Here is a 27,074-nt window from a genome sequence, read left to right as displayed (position 1 = left end):
AGTAGTTAGAGGACAAAATTGTCCACATGAACGCGTTTTACTTGACTTGAAAAATAAAAAACAAGAAAATTGCAATTTATTATACATAAATATAAAGCCTACAGACTGACCATACAGAATACTTTGACTCAACTCAAAACTAAACAAACTTCCTGGATCTCATTCTTTAACGAGTCTATTTCTACACTCAGGGGCGTAGCCAGAAATTTTTCATTGGGGTGGCCACTGTGAAACCATGACTCATATAGGGGTGGTCATAAGTTCATACCTGAAATGTCTAAATAAGTGGTTCTTAACCATGAAGCCGTACCGTTCGCATGCCGACCTTGGGCTGCGAGCACCGACTAGCGGGCTGCATAAAATAATTTCAAGGCATATGTTATGAATTCAATGCATTGGTGCTGTTACAATTGTCAATGAGTTGGCCACCCCTAGCCGCCACGAGCCTGCGCCATTGTCTGCATTCTAAAAACAGTTGGGTCAAAGCTAACCCAAATGGGATCAAAAAGACACTGACCCAACTCTCTGGTTCATTCAATTTACCCAAAAAGTTGGGTCAAATGGATAACCCACAACACAACCCCAAAAAATAGTTTGCTTTTTGGGTTATTAATTCAAACCAACTTTTGGCTTAAATTACTAAAAAAGTTAGTTAGTTGGGTCAGTTCATTTTTTGACCCAGTTCAATTGGATTATTCAATTAACCAAAATGTTTGGTCAAATGAAAAGCCCCCCAAAAAGCCCCACCAATTTGGGTTGCTTGGTGGGTTATTAATTGAATTTGATCAAACTTTTGGGGTTAAATAAATATTTTTGTTATTTAACTTTATGGGTTAAATAACTCAGTCGGTAATTATTATTATTATTTTTTTACCTTTTACTCAATTAATCCAACACTACAACCGCTAAAATTGGGTTGCTTTGTGGGGTTTTAATTTAATTTGACCCAACATCTTTTTAAATAATTGAAAAAGTTGGGTCCGTCCATTCTTTACCCAATTTGGGATATTTTTTTTTTACCCGACGGTTTTTGGAGTGTACTTTTAATTTAATGTATTCGTGCACTTAAGTTATGTCACAATCACAATCGTCAACACAGGAGCACGTCGCCATGAGACTGACAGTAAACAAGTTGCCATTTTGTCTTCTTCAGTTTGTAATATAGTGCCCCTTAGTGGCTTAGGTGCGTACAACAGAATGAGCAGCACAATGACAATTGAATGATGCACAAACTGTGGGTCAAATTGTTGCATTCTATTAATGCAATTATGCTATTACTGTTCTGTTGGTCTTCATGAAGTATACAATACAATAGAGTACTGTTTTTATTATTATTATTATTATTTTTTAATTATTGAATTTTAATTAAATTTATTCTGAAGTAAAGGCGTGTCTTATTTGGATTGTAAGTGTAAGATTTTCTCCCAAAAGGTGCACACATAGCATTAAAATCCCTCTGAATAATCAACATATTTGATGCTTTTTGTACGTGTAGAGAATGTTTGTGTGTGTGTATCCCTTGAGCTTTTTCTCACAATCACACGCACACACACACACGCACACGCACACAGTTGCAGACAGTCACTGCTGTAAAGCCACATCCATTATTGAATGTATTACGTGACTGTGTGTGTTTTAAGACTCTGTTGCTACGCCGTTGCGGGTAAACTCATTTGCTATCCCGCTCGCGGAGGCCACGCAGGATGAATGAAAAGGGGGAATTAATGCCGAAAAGATTGAGAACGTGCTCTCGCTGGGAAACCTTTGTGTTGGAGTTGTCGGGATGTTTGTGTTTTGCGCGTTGTTATTCTATTCTATTCACCGTAAAACCTGGCAACGCCACACAAACAACCAAAAATTCGCTTGATTTTCCTTGTAGACTCCCAGTGTCTGTTTGTTTCACCATCCTGTTTTGTTGCGCGTCATAATGACCCTGCTTTCAAGTTAAGGACCACAAATATTAGTTTTTCACTATGAAATTTGGGAGCAGCAGACAGAAATGGTTCATTTGGGCATATTTGCAATAAAACCCCTTAATGAGCTGTAACAATGTTTCTTGGGATGCTTTTGGAACACTGAGAATAGCCAAGGTCAAACTCACCCATTTGAAGTTAAAGAACTACAAATATTTAATTTTTTTTTGTTACCAAAATGCTCATCATTTAAAATGATTTGCTTTGATATAATAAAATGGGTACTAATGTTTATCGGAATGCTTTTTGGAACATTAAATATAGCCGGGTCAAATAGAACCATTTTAAAGTTGAAGAACTACAAATTAGTAGGTTTTTTTGCTATGAAAACTTCTCATGAATTAAAATGGTCTCCTATGACATATTTTCGAATAAAACAGCTACTAATGTTTATCGGAATGCTTTTGGACCATCAAACATAGCCGGGTTCAAACTGACCCATTTTAAAATGAAACTACACACGGTAGCACTTTATGATGAAACTTGTTTAAAAAAATATTATTTTCTTTTTTTTCCCAAAGGCTGTAACAGATTGACATTTTCAAATGTTTTGATATGAAAAGATTAATTTTGAGCTTAACAAAATGATTTGCCGCCTCACTTTCCCCTGGTTAATGGTTAAAAATAAACAAAGTCAGAGCTGTACTGTCGAGAGTAAAAGTTGACGCAGATGGGAGGTGGCATTCCTCCCTAACAGGAGACGAGCACTCGTTTCTTCCTCCAGCTGGATGCGATACGACCTTAAAGCAAGTTCTCCTCGCCAATCGCGGGGCGTGTCTATTTTCTGATGTGCCGTATCGCCGCTGATTACCTAACTACGTGTGTTTGTGTGCGAACATGTGAGCCTCTGCGCCGCAACCGTTGGTTCACTTGTTTGGAAATGCACACCCTGCTTAGCTGCATTTTGGGTCAAATAATGTGATTGGGTTGGATGCCGGTTCTTTCTGGTCCTGTGGGTGTCAGGTGTTTGATAGCAAACAGAGCGTGATTGAGAGGGAAGAGGTTTAACACGCCAACTGTGTTTGCAGACAAGCTGCCTGTATTCCCAGTTAGCTTTGGCTTCGAAACAACCCAGAAACTTGAGTTAGCTTCACTTAAATTAGATAAGATAGCTCGAGAAGAGTTTTTTTGGGTTCAGAGCACAGTGGAGAACGTTTTCCCCCTTATATTTCTATCGGCAATTAAACATAACTAAAGTAGGAATTGGAAAGTTGCCTATTTAAAAAAACAACTTTTTTTCAATCTGACTGTTTGGCAATAGCAGCACAGAACATCCCGTAGTGAATGAGATTGTGCTAGCTCAGCTGTAATGTATTATTTTGCGGATTATAATCAATGATGTCATTGATCGATCAGCAAATCACGACATTCCAACTGAGCACGGGTTTTGCATAAAAAATGCTAAATGTCTGCCTATCCAATCCAGCCGATCAGATCTACGTAAAGTCTAACAATCATAATGAGACCTTTTTGAATTAATTAGCCCCAAATTACTGTAAGGCGGAGTATTTACTTTTGAACAGTGAGGGCTCCCTCTAGTGGTACGTGAAAGAATTACTGAATGTATTTCATTCAGAAATTATATTTATACTTATATATTTACTGCAATACGTCCAAGCTGAACAATTATTTGAATGTGTGTCATGATGGCAATACTTTAAAATCATTCCACATAATTTATTGCTCCTTATTTTGTGTAACAAACTGAGTTTGAAAACCACTGCTCTCAAGTTCATTAAAACGCCATCCAAACAGAAAATAGAATTACTGACACATGGGGGGGAAAACATTTCCGTATATAAAGCCCTCATCAAAGTTACATGACAAAGAGACAAGGGATCTTAAACTGCACTTTCTTTACCAGCTTGTTCGTGTCTTGAACTGGAAAAAGTCGACTAAAATTCATCCCGACAAGTCCAAGACATACAAAGTCAAAGGCAAGATAACTATTTTTCTTGATTTTCCATCAGTTGTAGTTCATTTCCAAGGTGATTTTTAATTTTTTTTTACCCTTTAATTGATAGGACATCTGAAGGATTGACAGGAAATAGGGGAGAGGGAGGGAATGGCCTGCAGGAAAGGACTGCATTTATTTATTGATAAATATAAACAAATAAATAAATCCAATTCATATTTAGCCAATCCAATGCACGAAGAAAATAATTTTCCTCCTAGCTCAGTACTAAATAGACCGCTCCCATAGACACATATCTCATATCACAACATTTTTTGTGTGTCAAATGGTTGAAGAAAGTTTGTACAATCCTCATTAGCGCTCCTTGGAGGAGGTAATAAGACCAGCATGGAGGTAAACCACATTTACTGTACCGTGCGCTGTTTAAATTATTCAACAAAATGGCTGCTGACGGAATAATGGAGTAATTATTGTGTGAGTTCTTATTAAATTATACAATATAAGTGGGCGGCGCCAGTGCCTCCACATCGTGCAGTCTCTTTACAAGCTGTTTTGATATTTGATAGTGGAAATGCAAAAGTATAACTTCCAATATCGTCTTGAATAGACCCATGTCAATTTAATCTAATTTAAATATATAAACCACCCAGTTCCAATCAGTAACCAGGAAGTCATGTTCCAGTCCCCCCCCCCCCCCCCCCCCCCGCTTATCCTGTTGAGGGTTACGGGGGAGCTGGACTGCATCCCAGCTGACTTGGAGCATCAATCAATCTATTAACCGCCCCTAACTTAAGAGCAGGATCAATATGGCTGTCGTTCCCAGGTGGCAAGACACATGGTGGCAAAGATTACAAAAGGGCCTCCTCTGAACTCAAATGGACAGAAGTAATTGGCTTCAAAACTACAACCCGCTAATAGTGGGCGTGTCCTCGTGCTCGGTATCCCCGCGTGTTACCGTGCCATTACCAGGATTCCCGGCGCTCGAAATAGCCCGGGATAGACAAAGGTAATTGGCTTGGGGATAATCACAAGGGAGCCATTGAAACATTTGACATCAACGTTTGGCTGCCTGATGATTTTATTAGCGGAGGATAAGCGGCTTAGCGTTATCGTAAGGTGGATGCTAAATCTACCCATCACTCTTCGGATTCTATCAACGGCGGGCATTCCGTCAGTCCGTAACTGACCGACGCCCATTTTGCAGACTAAGCACGTCTTCAGTACAGAGAGCAAATATGCCACCTCTGGATTGTTAATCGTAAATTCTGCGCATCAAATTGTTTTTCCACCAACACAGATAAAAAAGAATCAACATAAACTCGTGCTGGACCAGATTAGGAGCCCGACCGCCTGCTAAGTAAGCGCCCGAGACCTTTCAGATGGATTTAAACTGACGCTAAGTGTCACACACACACGCTGCTGAGGTTAATTGGAGGTGTTACCGTGTCAATGTTGAAGACTTGCGGATTCTCCAACTGCTCAAGTAAGCCTGGCTCAGCTGCAGCTTTTTTTGCAGACCTTTGACGCTGCATCTGTGCTTGCTGGCCATAGAATATATTGAGAAGTGTTTACAGGATATGAAAAGGGACTAGAATGGCTTTCAGGATGGTGCAGACCTCCGCCAAGGAATAATGAGAATTTAAATCAAATGAATTTTTCAAACCAGTAGGAGAAATATATTAGCTGAAATTAATGAAGACACCTCTAGTCTATACACATAAAAATAAAAATAAATTCAATATACGTGGATAGATACAACTATGTGGTTGGGAATACGTGTTAAAAATAAGCAGTAAAAATTATTAAATAAAGCAACAATAGTATAATAATATAAAATATTGAATCAAAAAATGATCAGAAGTTAGATCAGTACATTTTTAAAACTATCATCAAATAAAACGTTATGCGCAGATCACAAAGCAGAACATTAAAAAAAAAACTATTAAAAAGTTAAGTCAAGTCTGTCAATAATTCAAATTAGTCCACAATTGGTATTAGGATGCAGTATAAATAAGCACTGGAAAGACATCTGCAGCTGAAAATATGCTCAAAATAGTGAAAACTGGTACCTTAAGTGCTACAAAACTCAAATAAAGAAGTAAATGTCATGTATACTGTACACAAGTGTATAAAGGTTGTGTGGCGCGTTTGTTGATTTGTTTGAAAAGCGAAAAAGTAACTCAGTGAGCGACATCGTTGACGCTGTAGCAAATAAATAGCTGACACTGACTTGAACGGGGCACATTTAATTCCAAATGATTATAACAATCAGTGCTGCTTCAAATAAAGATTTCATAACCCCTCGATCTAATTTTATGAGTGTTGCTTTTCCTGACAACTATTTAGTCAAAGTCTGAATGGCAAGTGAGACCGTTTCGCTGCTGTGGGCTGAACCTGAGGAGACGAGTCAAATGGGCTTAAAATAAGATGGTGGGTCGGGGGGAAGAAAAAGTAAACAAAATTTGCACAGATGCTTAATGCTTGTGGGAATAAGACATTTATGCTACCGTGAACACACACACACACTCGGCAGTGTTTATCACACCTCCAGGATTTAGGACAATTTGGACGGTGAACATGTGTGGTCATTCATGCATGTGGCAAGCGCAGCTTTTCACATCTGTGTGTTTGCGCGTGTTATTAAAGCACCAAAGTGCTTACAGCTTCGCGGTGAGTTGCCGTTATGAAACAAGCCACTGTGTTTACACTCTAAACCTTTAAGAAGATTGCTGTTGTTTCACAGCGTCCATTTGTAATAAAAGTGTGTGTGAGGCACGTGAGCGTTGCATTTTGTCTTCTGCTGACGGCTATTTTGCCTCCACGTGAGCTGGGGCTCGCTCTGCGAGACGGGAGACGGGGCATAAATGCGGGGGGAAAGAAGAAGACAGAACAAGAGGAGACAGTAAGAAAGGGAAGAGGAAAGGAGGTTACGTTGGAGGGGGATAAAAACAGTGGAGAGGCAGACAGATGTTGGAGAACAGTAATGGATGGTGGGATGAGAACAGACTGGAGAAGAGGAGAAAAGCAGCAGCTGGTTCTCTATAGTGGAGGTGACATGCTCCGCTTTGGAAAACGCCGGACAGTTTGCCGACGTGTGTGTGTGTGTCCAGCCTGAAGCCTAAGCGCCCAATCTTTAAAAAAATAAATGCCTCACCTCGGTTTCAACCCTTCATCCAAAAGCCCAACCTGTAATTCAACCAGGCCAGACTTAATCTTTGCCCCCCTGCAGGTGACGGAGCTTCTCTTAATCACTCTCTTATTGGGACGCCAATCGGCAGTGCATGGGCAAACAAATGCAGTCGGTCCACTTTGTGGACTGGGGCGACTATCGGAATTCTTCCATGAAGTGTTGCCATAAAGTTGCAAGTTTACAACTGTATAGCAGTGATCCATCAACTCCAATTTCACCTATTTGCCCCCCCCCACACATTTTTTTATTCACTAAAAATAATGTGTTATTGTTCATCTATAACAGCGACATAAAGTGATGGGCTGATTTTACACTCTAAAAATAGTTGGGTCAAAAAATAACCCAACATGTTGGGTTATTAAACCCCTCAAAATTGGGTCAAATCAATAACCCACAAAACAGCTCAATTTTGTGTGTTATTTTGTACAAAACGTACTTTTTGGGGGTTGTTTATTACAAAAACAACCCAATTTTGGTTTTGAAAAAAAAAAGACCAACCCAACATATTGGGTTATTCATTTATTCCACAAAATTTGGTCAATTTTGTACGCTATTTTGTACAAAGCAAACACTTTTTTCGGGCTATTTATTACAAAAACAACCACATTTTATGGGTTGTTTTGTGGGTTATTATTTTTGACCTATCCTTTGGTGTTTAATGAATAATTTAAAAAGTTAGATTAGTCCCTTCTAGACCCAATTTGGGTTATTTATCACCCAATTGTTTAATTAGAGTATGAGACATTTCAATTGAGGTTTGACAAATTTTCATTCTGTGTGAACGAGACTGTGTATGATTCATTCTAAAAACAGTTGGGTCAAAAAGAGACCAATGCACCACTTGGGTCAATTTGACCCAACTTTTGGGTTATATTGCACAAAACTACCCAATTTGGGGGCGGGGGGGGGGGGGGGTGCAAAATGACCCAACTTTTTGTTTGGTGTCAATTTTTGCAAAACAATCCAGAAAGTTGAGTCAAATTAACCCAAGCAGTGGATTGGTCCTTTTTTTTTCTTTCTTTCTTTTTAAACACCCATATTGGGTTATTTTTGACCCAATCCAAAAAGGTTGTAATGTTACAATAGCTAACAAACATTTTTGAGAAAAAATGTGGTCATATTATAAAAAAAACAAATGTCATAATCTTGACATTTTCTCGGCATGAAAAGTCGTAATCTCAAGAGAAGAAAGTCATATTTTTCCGAGGTAAAATCACAAGTTTAACGAGGGGAGAAAGTCATTTTTTCAACAAGCGATTTTCAGAAATACAACTGTTCTTATAAATTACGCTTTTTTTTAAGGACCTCATTCAGCATTAAGTAATTTTTTGTGTTCTTTTGTTCTGACTTTATTGAATGGGAAAGGTCATATTTATGTGACGTCACAATCATATCAACGCTTCTGATCAGTCCAGATATGGAGAAGTCATTGTTTTATTTAGTGCAGCGATTCTTAGTGTGGTACGAGTATACACAGGCTCCTTCTAGTGGTTGAAGAAAGAATCACTGAATTAAGTACAAGTAGGAGTTACAACATGCAACACAATACAAAAATATTAGAATGACATTTGTAGCTCTGTACACATTCAGTTTAAACCTTTTTCAAACTTTAGAACAATATTTTTTGTTTAACTTTCAAGTTCAGTTCAAGTAAAAAGCACTTCAAAAAGTTTGCCGGCGGCGACAGACCTACCTGAGTAGTTACTGGTCGGACTTTGCGTTTCCAACTCAGTCTGCGCCGTCGTCGCCCGGCCCTCCGTCTGTAGGTCCGGCTGCACCTGGACCGTGGTGCCGGCCCATTCCCCCGGAGTCAGCGGTGGGGTCACATCCGCGGTGGAGTTCCGCAAGTCCTCCGGGCTTATCTCTGAGCCTCGGCTCAGAACCAGCGCGCATAGTAAAGGACTGAGCAGCACCCAGACGCGAGGGCTTTGAGGAGCAAGTTCAACGTTCGGAACCATGGAGAAAAATGATGCGAGAGGACCAGTTGAGAAGTTCACAGCACCAAGGTCACACGTGTTGACCCCATCATTTCTTGGATCCGCTTGCTTCAGGTCCTCTTCGGGAAATCCCATTCATGATGTCGACTGGAAAGCAGAAAGAGAGTCAGTGTTTGTTTCTCTTGTGCTTTACTGCTATTTTCTACTCTCTCTCTCTCTTTCTCTGTTTTTCTCTCTCTTGCACTCTCTCTCGCTCTCTCACTCTCTCTCGCTCTTTCTCTAACTTGTTCTCTGATCTCCAGCTGGGCCGACTGAGCTCTTGCGTAACAGCCACTTGCCGGATGAGCTGTGCTGAGCTCTCGCTCATGCAGTGGCTGCGTGCTCCCACCGCTGTGACCCGCTCACGTGCACCCCTGCTGAAGCTGCTGCTGTTGTGGTGGGCAGCTCGCTGTCAGCAATGCAACGATACTATCGTCATCCTCACCGATGCGCTGTACATTTCTATTGTTTTTTTTTTTTTTTTCAAAGTACATTGGTCTCCATGAATGGCGGAAATCCTTGAATCATTGCTCGCTGCAAACAGTTGGGTAAAAATTATTATTTTTTAAATTATGAATCGAAAAGGGACCCACTTGCTACTTGGGTTAAGTCGACCTTTTTTTTTTCTGTCCAACTTTTGAGGTTCATTTTTGTACGAACAAATAAATAAAATAAAATAAAAAAAAGTTGAGTAAAATTGACTCAAGAAGTGGTTGGTTTTTTTTGTATTTTTTTTTTTACCCATTAAAAAAAAAATTAACAGTTTTTGGAGTTTTTGATAATATTGTTAAAATTCACCGTGTGTAAATGGGTTTGTGCTTTAAAACTATAGTTGTAGCAAAATAACCATTTCTCTTATAAATAACCCAATTTGATGGGTCAAAAAGCGAACAGCCACCACTTGGGTCAATTTGACCCAACGTTTTGCGTTATTCAACCCATTCCTGGCCAACTTTTTGGGTCAAATTAATAATGTTGACCCCCCCCCCCCCCACCACCACCACCACCCCAAGAATGGGTTATTCATTTGACCCAAAAAGTTGGGTCACTTTGACTAACCCAGTTTTTGTGGGTCAAATTTACCCAAGTTTCAATTGGTCCCTTTTTGACCCTGTAATTCAATAAAAACGAACCAAATTGGGTTATGTTTATTGAAATCTTGAGTGACTGTGTACATAGGACTGAAAGGCCGCTCAGATTTGAGTTCTTACGTGAGCATCCATGGGATGAAACGTGACTGCACTTGCTGTCCACTCGGAGTGAATCTTTTAGTATCCCAACTGCGTGTATTATTATTCCAGGTATAGATGCTCAGGTGTACTATGAACGTGATCGCTCTTGTTGATGCCTCTCCAGACAGAACGTCCACCCTAACGCATGAATCATTGATGCACGTGGGACCAAAAATAGGAAGAGGCTAAAAGAGGATGAAAAAAAGAAAGCGGGAGAGTGATTAAATTGCAAGAGAGGGGGTGAGAAAGTGAGCGATGACATGAGAGCGGCAAAGCAATCGGACACAGAACAGGACGAAAGGAGATTGAGTGAGTAGGATTCAGCGGTGATGTTTTCATCACGGGTCAGCATCGCTATCACAGCTTTGTACAGTGATGATGATACACCAACGTAGTGATGCGCACTAATTTGACCGTCACTGATTTGACAGCGCACATAAAGTGTATCTATTATTGAAAAGCCGCATTTGCGAAGAAGTCATTATTTCCGGTTGTCGTACTTTAGCTGTGAAAATCACTTCTCAGTAAAAGAGGAATTTCATACATCAAGTCACAATCAGGCTCGTGTGTGAAAGCAATTCACTGTTCACGGTTCTAAGGGGTTTCTGTAAGGGGTCCCTAGAACCCCTTGTAAAACTGAGAACCCTGCACTACAGAGTACATTGAGAGATGACGAGTATTAAACGTCTTTGCAGACATCCACAAACTGAGCAAATCATTATTATGACCCTAATCCCTTACGCAGCCTTCTTGAAGCACATCAAACACTGTTATGTAATACAAAACACACACACTTGCATTCAGACTCAACTCGATTATTTTACGTGTATGTGTGTGTTTAATCCGTCTGAGTCCGTCTCATCTTCTCTTGGCTCACACACTTTGGAACACCCACGAAAGTGTTTAGTATGTAAAAAGAAAAAGGACAAAGAAAAATCCATACTGTATAGCAGTTTTGAGACAATTCCAAAGAGTTATTCTCCGCCCCCCCCCCTCAAAAAACCCCCCCCAAAAAACTAACGTTTGCAGGGTTCATCAGCCGATGCCACTGTAAAATTATTCACATTTAATTCAGTGATTCCTTTTTGTACCACTAGAGGGAGCCCACCTATGGTACACTTGCCACACTGTCAATCACTTCTCCAGCTAACTCATACCCATTAACATATTATCACCTCAATCAACAATATTTTTGTAGACATTTGAGAACATCTCTGTGAATTTGGTGCAAATTCGAGCAGGCAAATCCTCAGCAGGCTTGATGTTCAATTTTAGCAGCAGTTTAGAAAATCAGAAGTATGGATGTTCAAATGTTTGGCCTCAGCTGCGCTGGGGACCAGGACGCACGTCTACACACTTCATCAGCAAAGGAGATACTTCTGAGAGGGGAAATGTTTTTTGATCCGTGTATGTTACTTCTTAGCTGAGGTCACTTTTGCGGGAAGTGCAGATTTGCATTTGGGGTCTTTCACTAAGATATCATTCCAATTGGAGATACTGTAGCTTTCCTCTGGTGTAATGCCACATTAAACCACATGTGAGAAAAACATGGCAAATAAAAATAAATGTCGACGGTTATAGTGACATCTCAATGTGCACTATAATGTGAAAATATGAAATAGTACATTTTATATCAGGCTGGGCACGGCTCAAAGCCACAGTGTTGACTAGAGTATGTGTGCAACGCCATCTTGTGGCTATTAACTGCTCTTACAGATTGTTCCTACTTTTTCGTTTTTATTGTTTTTATTTGGCATGTTTCTTTGTTGAGCAGGGGTAGTGCTCCAAAGGACTTTACTTTATATTCATTGTATATTGGAAAAACACATTTTGACATTAAAGAAATTCCCACGCCTGAATGAAGATATCAGACATGAAGGACGGGATCGAGCCGACTTCATCTGGACACTTCGCAGCCTTCTTTCTGTTCTCTGAGCATACAACTACAAGTTATACTAATACTGAAATGACTCACGTGCTAAAATTTCTGACCACATCATATTAAACTGAGAGGATAATCCTTTTTACTGAGTCCTTGTTTTCCGGCAGCAGCCGTCAGTTGATTGTTTGTTTTTATGAGGAAATCACAGTTAATCCTTATTTAACAAACGTCCTGGTCATTTGATGATTTTTTTTTTTACATAGTTGATGCATATGAGTGAAATGTCTGCCATTCCTGTAAACATTAAACAAGACTTTTGCGCTAAGAATGGGATGTTATAAAATACGTTTTAATATTATTTGCGCGTAGTTCTGATGAAATGCAATCAATTCAACTTAACCACCCGATAACTATCAGTTTAACACATCAATTTAAAAATTATTTTAATCTGGCCCACCAAGTATTTAAATGATCAATTATCCATTTTTTATGGAGAATGGGGTAATAGGTTCAGTAAAATATATTCACTCATTAAAAAAAAAATCTTGTTTAAAATTAAAATAATGTATTTTTATAACACAACGAGTTTTAAAGTATTTTTTTAAATATAAAGAATAAATAAACAATGTAATATATTTCCATACTTTTTTTTTTAAGTTAAAAGTGGTCGTTGGGCACACAAATAGGCCCACCACTGATGCATGCTGGTATTGCATACATGCCTACTTAAACATTACATCCTCCGCTAGAGGGCGGTGTAGGATGATTGCATGCAGAGCCGTATATAGATGTACATCAGAGAAATTATAGTACACGTGTTGTGTGTATATGCAATTGCATTGTATTTCCAATGTATATTAAAGTAACATGACCGAAATGTCAGGGTTCATAATTATTATTAACATTCTGTAATAACATTCTGAAAATATTCAATAATACTAAACTGTTTTAGTATTAACATTCAAATGTTTTACCCTTTCACCCGTGGCACCCCCTTGAACACGCCCACGCCCTTATGCAAACACCTCAAGTGTGATTGGCTGACACACAACAGAGGTCGATACAAAGCAACACTTGATTAGCATACCTAAGCAGGCCAATAAATGAGCCGCTGGGGCCTCACCTGATGCTGCAGACAGGAGTCAGGACTCAGGACGATCCACTCATGCGTAAAAGCGCACAGCCAGCCGAACTTTGGAAACAGTGTGCAGGCCCACCTTTCTTCCTCGCTCCCGGTCCGGTTGTGCTGCCCCCGCCTGCGGTCACCGGAGCCTTCCGTCCAACTCGGCTGCTTGGTGACGTTCACGGCCGGTTCTGTTGAGTCCAGAGCCCCGGGTCACCCATGAGGCTGGAGGCCGCAGCCAGGATGGATCTGTTTAGGAAGCTGTGGAGGGCGAGGAATCTGATCGTGGTGATTTTCATCCCGCTCTCCCTGCTACCACTTCCACTCGTCCACCCCACCAGCGTGAGTCAAAACAACTGGATATGTGAAAGAAAAAAGAACATGAGAGGTTTTTTTTGTGCGTCTGTTTGTTAGGAAAATCTGAAACTCCTACTCTTTATTTGAGTAAAATTAAGATACATGTGTTAAAACATCAACGTTGTATTAAGAGTCTATTTGATCAAATAAGTATAAAGTACACATTCTGAATGTGAAAATTGTACTCAGTAACAGTACTGCATTTGTACATTCTTACAGCCCATAACAATTTACTATCACACCCAAATTAAAATTAACAATACTTTCAAATGCTTTACCCAATTAATTAGTCGTTATAATACACAAGAAAAAAAATAATACAATAATACCTCGGGTTTAAAATCCAGTTGTTGTTGTTGATGATGCTCCTTTTTTGATAGCTGCAGTCGACTGATGGGATTTTGTTGTGTGCAATCAATCAATAGGCCCTTTTGTTGTGATGAATGCTCATCCTGATCAGCAGGCTGCGTCTGTGCGGAGATGTCGCGTCATGTTGATGACATGTAGATCAGTGGAAGATGAGGCCAAAAGGGTTCAGGGAAGCATAAATGTCCCATTCATGCTCGAAGAAATGAGGGGGGGGGGGGGGGGGGGTGACGCAAATCTCTGATATGTAAAAATTGCTCCAAGAACAAGAGGATTATTGCAAAATGTAATCCAGTGTGTAAGGAGTTGGTACTTGGCTTGGAAAATCAAACCAAAGTCTTTTGGTTAAGTCATAATCAATAGTTGAATTTTGCTTAAATGATGACATAACCTACACAAACACACAAAAAAACATTTAGCTAACACATTAGGATTTTAAAAAAAAATGCATATTTCGACAGTAAAATGACATATAGGCAATTATGATAACAGGCTAACGAAGGTAAAGCTTATTTAAGCAAGTTCAGTATTGCAGTTTGGTCGGATACTTAGTACTTATTATAAAAATTATATCTCTTCCTGCAACTTACTAAACCGCAACAGACAACCACTAAGCCAAATAATTCATTTGCAAAACTTTGCAACTGATCTATAAATTTGGGCAAGTATATAACGCAGAACTACTTTTTTTCCTTCTTATTATTATATGTTTATATTAAAAAGCAATGTAAGTGGTTCATTGACTAGTAACAAATGCCACAATTTAAGAATGTTAATGTTATTAGCTGTTACTCTATTTATTTATGTATTAATTTAGTTAGCTCGTTTACTCAGTTGCGAACAAAATACGAAGGAGCTTCAGACACCCTGCCACTGGATGGCAGCATTGAATTTAACAACATCGAGGCCATCATCAGTTCACGAAGTTACCTAGCAAAAGCACAGCTAGGCTACTGGTTGTGTTTTCTGCTTGCATTTAAAAAAAATTGTGCTAGTTTTGTCGTTCGAAAGTGCGCATATTCGACTTGAAGAATAATTCCAGTGAAAGTGAAGTGAGAAAAAAGTAGCCAAAATAAATATATATTGTTGTTTTTGGTGGTTTTCATCCAAAGGAGTGTTCGCGGCCCGCCGGCCAATCGCAGCTCTCCTTGCTGTTATGTCAGCGCCGTTGCATGTTTGGCACCGTACACCGTCGGCCCAGGATGAGGCAGAGCCAGAAGTGAGGTGCCAGAACATCAACACAAAGAAAAATAATAATCCGAGTAATGAAGTTATATAATCATTGTACCGCCACCGACAGCACGCTGGGTCGGCTTCCCGCTGGCTTCTTACGACACCGGGGACCGCAGACTGTTTCAGGAATGTGACATTGTGTGTGTGGTGCATGAGTGTGTGTTCAGCCGCACTACAACAGAACATCCAGTTCATGTCGCAGTCAACCTGGCTTATTAATTACCAAATTGTTCACGTTTGTTTACTTGTTAGTGAGCAAAATGACACAACAAAACTAATCTCCAGTAGTGGATGACATTTTGGTGTGAGTTGACATGTTTGCATGAGTTTGAGTTTAACCATTTAAAACGATCATTATAGCTCCTTCTTGATTGGTTCAGGAAACACCAATCTCTCCTCCACCCTCTGACCCAATTTGTCTTTCAGTTACTTTGTGTAAATGCCACTCATGATCATTTCCTGCGCTGACAGCTGATAACAGGGACGTGATGAGCCAATCAATTAGGCTTAAATTTCGCCATACTCATTATTTTTGCTTTGGTACTACATAAATCTAAAGCTCAATTCATGCTTTTTGTGTGTGTGTGTTCAAACCAAGTAACTGGGGTCTAACTGCGTTTAAATGCCAGCCCCTTAAAGTCTGATTATTACATCAGCAGCTATTGCTCACGCTGCACTTTAGCTTTAACTTCCAAAATGACAGCAAGAAAGAAATCAGCGACGTGTGTTTGAAGGTCGCCCAGCCTCGTCTGATAAAACAGGAGCCAATAATCAATAATCAGTGAGTGCTGAATCAGGCCATGTTCCTTGTATCTCCCGTCCTGTTTACTTATTTTATCTGTGCATGTATCCTCCTCATCAACCCCCGCAGCACCTTCGCATCCTTGTGCATTGCTTTCAACCCCGCTATCAGCCCGGCTTGTCCACTTGTCTGTGAATTTTTGGTGCCGATTCAGCACAGTTGCAGCTGTTCATAAGTAAATAGACTTGGAACAAAAACTGAACGCTATGAAACAACTCAGATTCTCTTGTTATTCTTCATTCAATTACAGACTGAAGTGCATACAAAATGGACATATGTCTTTAGTCTTCGAAATTGATCACAATGGAAGACGCAGCTCATAGTTTTAAGTGTGATAAATTGATAACCCTTGGACTTTGACAGTGGATGAAACAGGTTGATCAGTTCAAATCAATTCACTTCCACATGTTGGGAGTACCCCAGGGAAGAATGTTAGGGCCACTACCTTTCAAGCTTTCTGCCATAATTTGATTTTACAGTCAATATAAGGTTTGTATCATTTTAACCGTCATCCAACTTTTATAAAAAAAAAAAGGATTATAATTGATGCATTTAACGTGCATCATTGGGCATTTCTGTTTGCAGGAGGCATGTTGCGCTTATGTGCTAATAGTGACGGCGGTCTACTGGGTGTCTGAGGCTGTTCCATTGGGTGCTGCCGCTCTCGTCCCTGCCTTCCTCTACCCACTCTTTGGGGTACTCAAGTCAAGTGAGGTAAGTTAAAAAAATATATACATTATAGGGGTGTCAAATTAGTGAGTTAATTTTGAGTTAATTATAAAGTTCCTTTAATGTCACAAAAAAATCTTACTTGGAAAGCCTGTACTTTGGGAATTCGCAACGCAGAAGACAACGTCCATGTCAAAATTGAACAATAATAAATAATAATGCTTTTATTTGTGGAGACTGGGGTCAAGTTGTATTTTACAATTATAAAAATGTGCAGAATTTCACAAGAAGATTAGATAAGTCTTAATATAAAAAGAAAAATGCACTGAGCTGCCACCAACGTCTTACAAATGCAATTATGCCCTCTAGTGGCAGAAAAAATGACCCCAACACAAATCAATATCACATTAAAAAAAATTACAGTACAATACCGTACATCTTTTTAATTCTAACTCAACTTTATGACTTATTATGAAATTACTGTGTCAATGACTAAAAGATGCAGCCATATTTGTATTAGTTTAACATTTGTGTCCATTTTTATGTTAGCAAGAATATGAAAATTTAGGAGAAAAATATTTTATTGTACATTTCATTGTATATTTAGAACAGATGTGAAATTTGCAATTAATCGTGAATTAACTATTCAAGTCATGTGATTTAGTACTATTAAAAAATATTTTGACATTATTTCAACATACAAAGCTCTTCCTTGAAGCCAGTTACTATTTTCCTCTTAGCCTGGGCTTTGGTGCCATCTTTTGACATCTAGTTTTACAGAAAGTGCACAAACATGTAAACAAAAAAAGTCACTTAGCTGTACCAAAGCAAGACGAACACCCTGTAAATGTCGTGAAACGCACAAATTTCCTGAACCGCCAAAAGTGAGAGATTTGGATTTCTGACTGTGCGTGTGGAAGGCGTTAAATCTTCATAGCAATGCAAAAAAAAGTCATGTCTTCGCTGAGTCATTTAATATTCACTAAGTCCAGATCAGACCGAAAGTTGAACGATCCTTCTGTGAGTTGAAGTCTTGCGGGTGCCATTTTAACAGTTCTAATTGTTGACTGTTCTGTTGACTAGAAGGCAACGCATGTAGCATCACAAATAAGTCACCAGTCTTCATTTTTCTTTACCGTTTTCTTATCTCAGCGTTACATAAAAAGTGTGCCGTGTGACCAAATCGCAAAGCCGCCTCTTAACCACACTGTAAGCCTCTTGTGATGGCGATCCATAAATATGCAAGCGGAGAGCTTTTATGCAACGTTTCCTGTCTGTCACAACATTTTCAGCGTGTACTCCACCTGATCGGTAGTGGCAACAGAGAGCTGGGAATTGTGCACCCAAAAACACCTGAGTGGGTTTAGAGAGTAAACATCTGGCTGAGCTGGAGGCTGCTTGTATTTAAATATATTATGTTTTTATGTATATATGTGTGTTGTGTATACTACTCATACTTTTTCTGGTAAAAAAGAAAAGAAAAGATGCTTCAAATGAAGCGTTTCCAACCCATGTCCTGTACAGAATTGATTCTCGTCATGTATGAAATATGGCAACGAGTCCGGCAGAACAAAGTCCAGCAGGCTTTAGGTGAAAGGTGACGAGACACTGGCTTACACAATGGCGAGATTAAAAAGAACAAATGTTGATCCAGACAGGGGAGGGCGCAGTAGGGTGAAGGAGGTCAAAAGGCCGCATTCAACCGGCATTTCCTGTGAGGCTCGTTTTTGTTGTGCGTTTTCAGGTGGCGGCCGAGTACTCCAAAGACACCACGCTGCTTTTGATGGGAGTCATCTGTCTGGCCGCGTCCATAGAAAAGTGGAACCTGCACAAGCGCATCGCCTTGCGCATGGTGATGATCGCGGGGGCCAAGCCTGGCATGTGAGCGTTGGAGCGTGCACCAGAACAAAAAACGAACGCCAAAGTGCTAGGCTAACCGCAAAACAAATTAAGTTGAGAATTTGACACATAGCAGAGAAGAGTGTTGTTAACATCCCTGCTAATTTCAAATTCAAACTGAAATGAGGCTGCAAAATTTTCCACGACATGACAACGAGGCGCTCTAAAGCAGCCAAACTCAAACTGTCTTTTTTTTGCTGCTGTCTTGCGCAGGTTAGTGCTGGGTTTCATGTGTTGTACAGTGTTCCTTTCCATGTGGCTGAGCAACACGTCCACCACAGCCATGGTGATGCCCATCGCCGAGGCTGTCTTGCAGCAACTCATATGCACCGGCATGGCCGACAACCTCGAGCCCGACGCCACCGAGGATGACAGCGGTACGAATGTTGGCCATCTAGACTACTACACAACACTGGTTCTTAACCACACCGGTTTCCTTTCATATTCACCGAACCCTTCTTTATTGAGAATGTAACAAATAAATTATCAAATTAAGATGGAACCCAGAGGTGGAGCAGATATAATGAAAACTACAGAGGCCCCAGAATTGAACCCTGCGGAACACCATATATTCCATTATACATGCGGCTTTTTTGTTTTACTCTGCAGCCATTTCAGATAAAGAAGAGAACCTGGATAAGAACCACCTGGCGCTGCTCTACCGGAATGACAGGTATTGTGTTTTTTTTTTAATTTAATTAAATGTGTTGAATGTGAAGTAAAACCAAATAACATTCAAATTAGAAGTCTAAAATTAATTGATTAATCAACTTATCAATATCAAAATAAGACCTTTGCAACCATTTGCTTTTACTTTGGAAAACAATTATTGAACCATCAACTTAATCAGTTTAAAAACAATAGTTGAGCGTTGCTTAACATTTCCAAATAAATAATCTGTTAATAAACTCTAATCAGGAAAAAATGGTTTGTAATACACTTTAACGGGATACTTGACTCATTGAGCCATTTTCAGCAATAGAAAGTTAATATTTTGTCTAGAACTAATTTGATAACTTCATTTTTTTTTTATGTACAATTAATATCTTCAAGAAAATGTTTTTCCACTTGCTGTCGACTGAAGATGACATCACGCGTGCGCAGGAAGCAGGTAGTGACCAATCACGGCTCACCTGTTTTCTGGGTTTGGTCATGTGACGTTGGCAAACTGAGCCATGCTTGTTTGTCACATGAGCTCTGAGCACATGTGATGTCATTTTCAGTTGACAGCAAGTGGCAAAATGTGTCTTTAAACTAAAGGGATACTCGACTCATTTAGCCATTTTCAGCAGTAAGAAGATATTTTGTCTGTATTTAATGTGATAACGTCAACATTTTTCATTTACAATTAATACTTTTAAAAACACATTTTGACACATGCTCAGAAAAGAAGTAACCGCCAATCATGGCTCAGTTTGCTAACGTCACATGACCAAATCCAGAAAACACGTGATTGGTCATTAGCTGTTTCCTGAGCATCTGTGATGCCATTTTCAGCCAACAGCAAGTGGCAAAATGTGCTTTTAAAGGTATTAATTGTACATGAAAAAGAATCAAGTTATCAAATTAATTCTAGAGAAAATATTATATTCTTACTGCTGAAAATGGCTCAATGAGTCAAGTATGAGTCAACCCCCCCTCCCCAATTTTTTTTTATATATATATTGACAATAATAATCTTTTGCTTAATATTGCATTAGTGAAATATGAGTTAAGCAGTAAAATCCAGCAGTTGTTATCAATATCAGATGGCGGTCATTTTGTCTCTTGCTGTCGAGTGAAAATAACATCACAGTTGCTCAGGTCACAGGTAACAACCAATCACAGCTCATCTTCAGAAAACAGGGGAGCTGTGATTGGTCGATGCTTGAGCCCCGAGTAACTGTGATGTCGTCTTCAGCCGACAGCAAGTGGCAAAATGGCCGCCCCCTGAGATGGATAAAAACGTCTGGATTTTGCTTCATTATTCATATTCCACAAAAGTAATATTAATCAGAATGTCATGTTTAGACTAGTGAGGTCACATATAACATTATTGTCAAGAAATTTTTATAGTTGACTTCCTCTTTAAATACAAAATAAAATTGTATCTAATTATTTGATTAATCGATTGTAAACATATTCAATAGTGATATATGACATTACCAACCACAACTTGTTTTCATTTGTCTAATTGCTGTGATTTTTCTCCTCATCCTGCAGCAACGATTGCGATAAACAGGAAGTCTCTACATTGGCTGAGGTAAGAGTCAACAAAAGTTTTGTTTTCAACATAAAACTACATGAGTGACTCTATTTGGCACTTCAGGTACAGACTGGAGAAGCCAATGGGGTCGGCGTGAATCCAAATGCCAACCAGGAGTGCATCACACGCGCAAACGGACACTTGCCACAGGTGAGAAAGCAACCCACTAATATACATTGGGTAAAAAATATGTCAAAAAATATCATTTTTTTGGTTCTTCCCCACCCACAGGTGGCCATCGAGATCCCAAATGTGAAGCGGGTCAAGGCCCGGCGAGACTCCCAGTATCCCACCAAGCGGGATCACATGATCTGTAAATGTCTGACACTCAGCATCACCTACGCCGCCACCATCGGCGGACTCATCACCATCACCGGCACCTCCACCAATCTCATATTTGCGGAGCAGTTCAACACGTACATGCTTTTACGTTACAGACGTGATTTTGCAAAACACTGCAAAAAATGACGACTGTTTGCATTTCCAGGCGCTATCCAGATGCCAAGGTGATCAACTTTGGCACCTGGTTCATCTTCAGTTTCCCCATCGCCATCATCATGTTGGTCCTCACCTGGCTGTGGCTGCACTTCCTCTTCCTGGGCTGCAAGTGAGCGTCGTGTGCGAGTCGTGCAGGTGATGAATGCGTGTGGTTGATGATGTCATCGTTGTTGATGCAGCTTCAGGGAAACGTGCTCGCTGAGTAAGAAACGCAAGTCCAAAAGGGAGATGATGTCCGAGAAGAGAATCCATGAGGAATATGAAAAACTGGGACCCATAAGGTATCAATTGATTCCACTTGGAAAAGGACTACGGAAGAGGATTAGGGCCAGTGAAGAGAGAGAATTTTTTTTTGGCAGAGTTCTCACTTTATTCTCAGAATTCTCACTTTAAATTGAAAATTCTGACTTTAATCTCAGAATTCTGACTTTAAAGTGAAAATTCTGACTTTAATCTCAGAATTCAGATTTTAAAGTGAAAATTCTGACTTTATTCTCAGAATTCTGACTTTATTCTCAGAATTCTGACTTTAAAGTGAAAATTCTGACTTTAATCTCAGAATACTGATTTTAAAATGAGAATTCTGATTTTAATCTCAGAATACTGATTTTAAAATGAGTATTCTGACTTTGATCTCAGAACCCTGACTTTAATATTCTGAAATCTGACTTTATTAGTGCTACTATTATTCTCACTTTAAAGTCAGAACTCTCACTTTAAAAAGTCTGAATTCTGATTTTAAAGTGAAAATTCTGAGATTAAAGTCAGAATTCTCACTTTTAAGTAAGAATTATGACTTTAATCTCAGAATTTTGATTTTAAAATGATAATTCTGATTTTAATCTCAGAATACTGATTTTAAAATGAGTATTCTGACTTTAATCTCAGAACCCTGATTTAAATATTCTGAAATCTGACTTTAAAGCGAGAATTCTGAGAATAAAGTCAGAATTCTTGCTTTAAAGTCAGTATTCTGAAATCTGACTTTAAAGTCAGTATTCTGAAATCTGACTTTAAAGTCATAATTCTGAGAATAACGTCATAATTCTCACTTTAAAGTCAGAATTGTGCCAATTAAGTGAGAATCCTGCCAAACCTTTTTTTCTCTCTTCACTGGCCCTAATCCTCTTCCGTAAAGGACACATTTTAATTCCCTACTAAATTGAATTTTTTTGGGGTGATGTTGTTGTAGCTACCCGGAGGTCGTCACCGGTGTTTTCTTCATCCTGATGACTCTGCTTTGGTTCACGCGAGAACCCGGTTTCGTGCCAGGCTGGACTTCACTTTTTGAGAAGCAAGTCTTCCCAAGAGTTCTTATTTATCTTGTGCATCAAACATAGAAAAAAGTGCAATCGCAATGTTTGCTCTTGCTTGTTTAGGAAAGGTTATCGGACCGATGCGACAGTGTCTGTCCTGCTGGGCTTCCTGCTCTTCCTAATTCCTGCCAAGCGACCATTCTCCTCGCCGTCTTCCAGCTACAGAGGCCCAGGTAAAGATTGCACAGCCCCAACTAGGTTTAAAAATGTGCGTAGAGGCCACAATATGGCGGCAAATAACTACTTTTGTTTCAACGAACCTCCTCAACTCACTTCAACTTAGAGTTTCTTGCCAAATGATGGCAAAAAAGCATTACTTTTATCTAAATTAAGCTCCTTAACTTATTTCAACATAGTGCCTTAGCACCAAGTTGCCGCAATATGGCAAAAAAACAACAAAACAAAACTATTTTTGGCTAAATAAAAGTCCTCAATTCACTTCAACATAGTTTTTTGGGTCCAAGATCACTCCTTTTGGCTAAACAAAGCTCCTCAACTCACCTGAACAGTTCCTTGGCATTGGGATGTCACAATATGGCGGCAAAGCACTCCTTTTGTCTAAACAAAGCTCCTCAACTCACCTGAACAGTTCCTTGGCATTGAGATGTCACAATATGGCGGCAAAGCACTCCCTTTGTCTAAACAAAGCTCCTCAACTCACCTTAATTAGCTCTTTGGGACCGAGCTGTCACAAGTTGGTGGCAAAGCACTACTTTTGTCTCAATGACTTATTTCATCGTAGTTCCTTGGCACCAAGACATCACAAGATGGCGGCAAAGCACTACATTTGTCTAATTGAAGCTCCTCAACTCATTCATTGGCAATATTATTATTATTATTGATTACTTTATTTATTTAAATTACTTTATGTATTACTATTATTTAAATGTATTACTTTGGTGATAATGGCATAACAGGATAGATCAATCACAGATATGCAGTTGAACCCTGTACACTAGTTAAAGTTAGTGAATCCATTTTTCCACTACTGTATTTACAGCATCAGACCCACTGGCCCCCATGATCACATGGAAGGACTTCCAGAGGCTAATGCCGTGGGAGATCGTCATCCTGGTGGGCGGAGGCTACGCGCTGGCCGCCGGCTGCAAGGTAGAACGTACATCAGAGATTGGTCAATTCGGCAGCGCATCACAGCGACTGATTGTGGCGAGCAGGTGTCAGGCTTGTCCGTGTGGATCGGCCGCCAGCTGGAGCCCATGAGTGGACTCCCGCCCTGGGCCGTCACCCTGCTCGCCTGCCTGCTGGTGTCGGCGGTCACAGAGTTCGCCTCCAACCCGGCGACGCTCACCGTCTTCCTGCCCATCCTCTCCGCACTGGTACGTCCCGGCTTGAGCCACAGTGTGTCACAACATAAGTTTGAACATAAAATGAAGGAAGGCGCGTGAATTCCATAACTTGGGAGTTACTGCAAATGTCATCATTTATTCATTCTGATTCTTCGTTCTTTTTATTTCTGACTGTATCGACGCGTCCTTCGCAGTCCGAGACCTTGCGCATCAACCCGTTGCACACTTTAATCCCCTCCACAATGTGCGTGTCATTCGGGGTCATGCTTCCAGTGGGGAACCCCCCCAACGCCATCGTCTTCAGCTACGGACACCTGCAGATCAGCGACATGGTACGACACACGCACGCACACACACACACACACACACCCACACCCCCCCCCCCACACACACACATTCCCCAAATCACATGCTCTCTTGCACCTGCAGCATCAAAAAGCTTGAGTGTTTTATGTAATCAGAGGGACGAAAGGTTTGATTTCATAACTCTTGGCAAAGGCTTGAATGCTCAGAGAAGCATTTCCGCTTTTGCTCATACACGTCATGAAATCCTCTTCCACTAGAGGGCAGAAGCTTCTTGTGATATTTTTGTTTAGTTAGCGTCTCCTTTTTTTTTCCACCAGGTGAAGGCAGGCTTTGGGGTGAACCTGATCGGCGTTGCCGTGGTGATGTTGGCCATCACCACGTGGGGGGTTCCACTCTTTAATTTGACTGAGTTCCCAGCCTGGGCAGTGGCTGCAAACATCACCAGCAGTTTATAGCCCCCCCATCTTCTCGGAGAGAAGCCAGCAAGGGGGGACATGACGTGACCTGAGAGTTTTAAGAAAACCAAGTCTTTATACAGACAAAGCAACATGAAAAGTCTGGACTGAACTTATAGGAAGGTCGATAGAGGGAAGGAATGCTGCTAAAGGGGCAATCCACAATTCACAATGAAAGCTGTAAAGAAAAAAAAATCAATATATATTTATTTTTTACAATAATATGTTCTAGTAAATATGGATTAATATTGCGTTTGAGGAATATGATTTTATGCAGCAAAATCCACATGTGGGGGCGGCCACTTGCTGTCGACTGAATATGACATCACAGTTGCTCAGGTAACGACCAATTACGGCTCACCTGTTTTCTGAAGCTGAGCCGTGATTGGTTAATACCTGAGCCTTGCGCAAGTGTGATGTCATTTTCAGCCGACAGCAAATGACAAAATGGCCGCTCCCTAAAATGGATAAAAATGGCTGTATTTTGCTGCCTTATATTCCACAAACGCAATTTTAATAAGAACTGTAAGAACTATTTTTTTTTCTAGTGGGGTCACATAGAACATATTATTGTAGAGATTTTTTGTTGTTGTTAACTGCATTCACTTGCGGTGATATGACATTTCAGAGTTCTAGAAGTGACAATCAAAGCCACAGAATGCCTTCTACTGTACAGTATGTTGGGGAGAACATTTTTAGTGGTGCCTTTAAATTAGTATACAATACTTTTACCCACAGTAAAAGTATGTCAGTGTACAAGAGAATTCGTTCACATGTAACATAATTCTTATGGAACTACATTACAAGATGATGAATCAAATACAAAGATGCATGATTTCCCCACAAATGTCAATGCAATACTGACAGAAGAAAAAACAACAACTCCTAATTCGCTCCATGGAAACAAGGCAATGGTTTTTGGAGTCACTGTTGACAGATTAAATAAGATGCATCAATTCTAAAAACAAACAAAAAAGCTTTACAGTTGAATAATAAGCTGCTAAAGGATTAATGCTGCGTCTGATGCGAATGAGTTGTTTGTTTGAGTGCAAAATTAAGGTACAAAGGGTGAGCGCACATATTTGCATTCTATGAAAATCAATGTTCAATTAAATCTGGTGGTATAAGAAAGTATTATGTACTCTGCAAAAAAAATTAAAAGGTGTTTTATATCTTTACACAATGGAATGTGTGGCTTTTATCGCTTCTAACAATTATCTTACATGCAGAATCACTAAGACTATGAATTTATTCTTTTATTTGTAATTTATTCAAGTTCTCACGCTGAGTACAACTCAGTGGAGTCGCTGTCGAGGACTTCAAGCCTATTTTTGTAAATACATACAGACTTAAAGAGCTGGTTCCATACATTTACAGACATGAGAGTTAGGAAGACCATATATGTGTAAAAGAATAAAATACATTAAACCAATATGCATTGTATTTTTTTCTTTATAGTATGCATGATCACAAATGAGAACAGCAAGAGGTCAAAGTGAGATTACACTCAATGCAACTTCAAGAATTATTCACATATATTTAAAAATAAACCAGAATAAGAAATGATTGCAAGTAAGTCCTCAAGATGAATATGGCCAAAAAGAAAGAGAAAAGGTCACTTTTAGGGTCAGGAGGGCTGCTGGGGGCCTTCAGACGGTGTGAACCCCTGTCTTTCAAGCGTCTCTTTGTATTTCAAGAAGTCTCTCCTTTTGGTGAAATGCCTGACCTGCAAGGAAAGATAGTAACCGGAAGTACACTTCAAATATAGTGTATGATGATGACAAAAAAATTGCTTTTAATGGCAAGGGGGAAAAAAGGGATGGTTTACCCACTGAGCAGGGCACTTTGATTCAAATTCGCTTTGGAAGCTCTGGCAGGATGCAGACTTGTCATCCAGACATTTCCATAATAAGTCTCTGGCGTCCCAGCAAGCCTTTCGTTCAACTGCGTTTGGAGCTGCCATCACCACTTGACTGTGGGTCGAGGGAATCGAAAATGGTAACTAACTAAAAACGTGTTGTTGTTTTTTTAGCTGCTAAAAACAACTGCAGCAATTTCGAAGCACTAAATTATACAGGCTATACCATGCTTATTTTAATTAGCAAAAACAGGACGTTTAGCACATGAACGGTGAGAAAAAGCCGGTAGTTCGTTTTTTTTTTAAGAAGCAGAGTACTTACTCAATCAAATTTCGGAGAATATTCCAATTTATACCCTCTGTTTTCCCATTTAAAAAAAAACCCAAAAAACGTTGTACATTTACAACGCGTACGAGGTTACAGCATGAAGGACAGTTCTTCTCTGTCGCGCGTTGATGATGTCACCACACC

The 27,074-nt window shown here is 39.8% G+C and overlaps 3 protein-coding genes across 7 annotated transcripts in view; 1 reads left to right on the top strand and 2 right to left on the bottom strand.

The window, feature by feature from the left end:
- The window catches only part of LOC147160096 (uncharacterized), an 18,138-nt gene extending 3,998 nt beyond the window's left edge, over positions 1–14,140 (bottom strand). For 2 of the 5 annotated variants that reach the window (XM_086059331.1, XM_086059327.1), the window contains exons 1-3: positions 13,978–14,140; positions 13,292–13,647; positions 8,772–9,162 (exon numbers count right to left, since the gene is read on the bottom strand). In XM_086059331.1, coding sequence (XP_085915457.1) covers positions 8,772–9,150 — 379 coding nt within the window. In that variant the 5' untranslated portion in view covers positions 9,151–9,162; positions 13,292–13,647; positions 13,978–14,140. Of the gene's footprint in view, positions 1–8,771; positions 9,163–9,277; positions 10,028–10,265; positions 10,472–13,291; positions 13,648–13,977 lie in introns of those variants that run through there. The other 3 variants (XM_086059328.1, XM_086059329.1, XM_086059330.1) reach the window with 3 other exon arrangements.
- slc13a4 (solute carrier family 13 member 4) lies at positions 13,254–26,176 on the top strand. The gene is made up of 16 exons (XM_086059326.1): positions 13,254–13,633; positions 16,635–16,763; positions 18,463–18,599; positions 18,831–18,994; positions 19,227–19,290; positions 20,820–20,859; positions 20,926–21,012; positions 21,094–21,278; positions 21,350–21,469; positions 21,540–21,641; positions 22,553–22,654; positions 22,740–22,849; positions 23,677–23,786; positions 23,852–24,013; positions 24,178–24,315; positions 24,607–26,176. Exons 1-16 carry the CDS (start codon positions 13,511–13,513, stop codon positions 24,742–24,744), a joined length of 1,911 nt encoding a protein of 636 aa, XP_085915452.1. The 5' UTR covers positions 13,254–13,510; the 3' UTR covers positions 24,745–26,176.
- coa6 (cytochrome c oxidase assembly factor 6) lies at positions 25,404–27,074 on the bottom strand. The gene is made up of 3 exons (XM_086059332.1): positions 26,925–27,074; positions 26,573–26,717; positions 25,404–26,470 (listed from the first exon to the last, which is right to left on the bottom strand). The coding sequence occupies exons 2-3, from the start codon at positions 26,705–26,707 to the stop codon at positions 26,372–26,374; spliced, it is 234 nt and encodes a 77-aa protein (XP_085915458.1). The 5' UTR covers positions 26,708–26,717; positions 26,925–27,074; the 3' UTR covers positions 25,404–26,371.

This window comes from Leptonotus elevatus, chromosome 17 (assembly GCF_054856555.1).
Source record: "Leptonotus elevatus isolate MCC_2025b chromosome 17, RoL_Lele_1.0, whole genome shotgun sequence".
In the NCBI taxonomy this organism is placed as follows: Eukaryota; Metazoa; Chordata; class Actinopteri; order Syngnathiformes; family Syngnathidae; genus Leptonotus; species Leptonotus elevatus.
The sequence above is the reverse complement of the archived record's forward strand: the minus strand, read 5'-3'. Positions and strand labels throughout refer to the sequence as shown.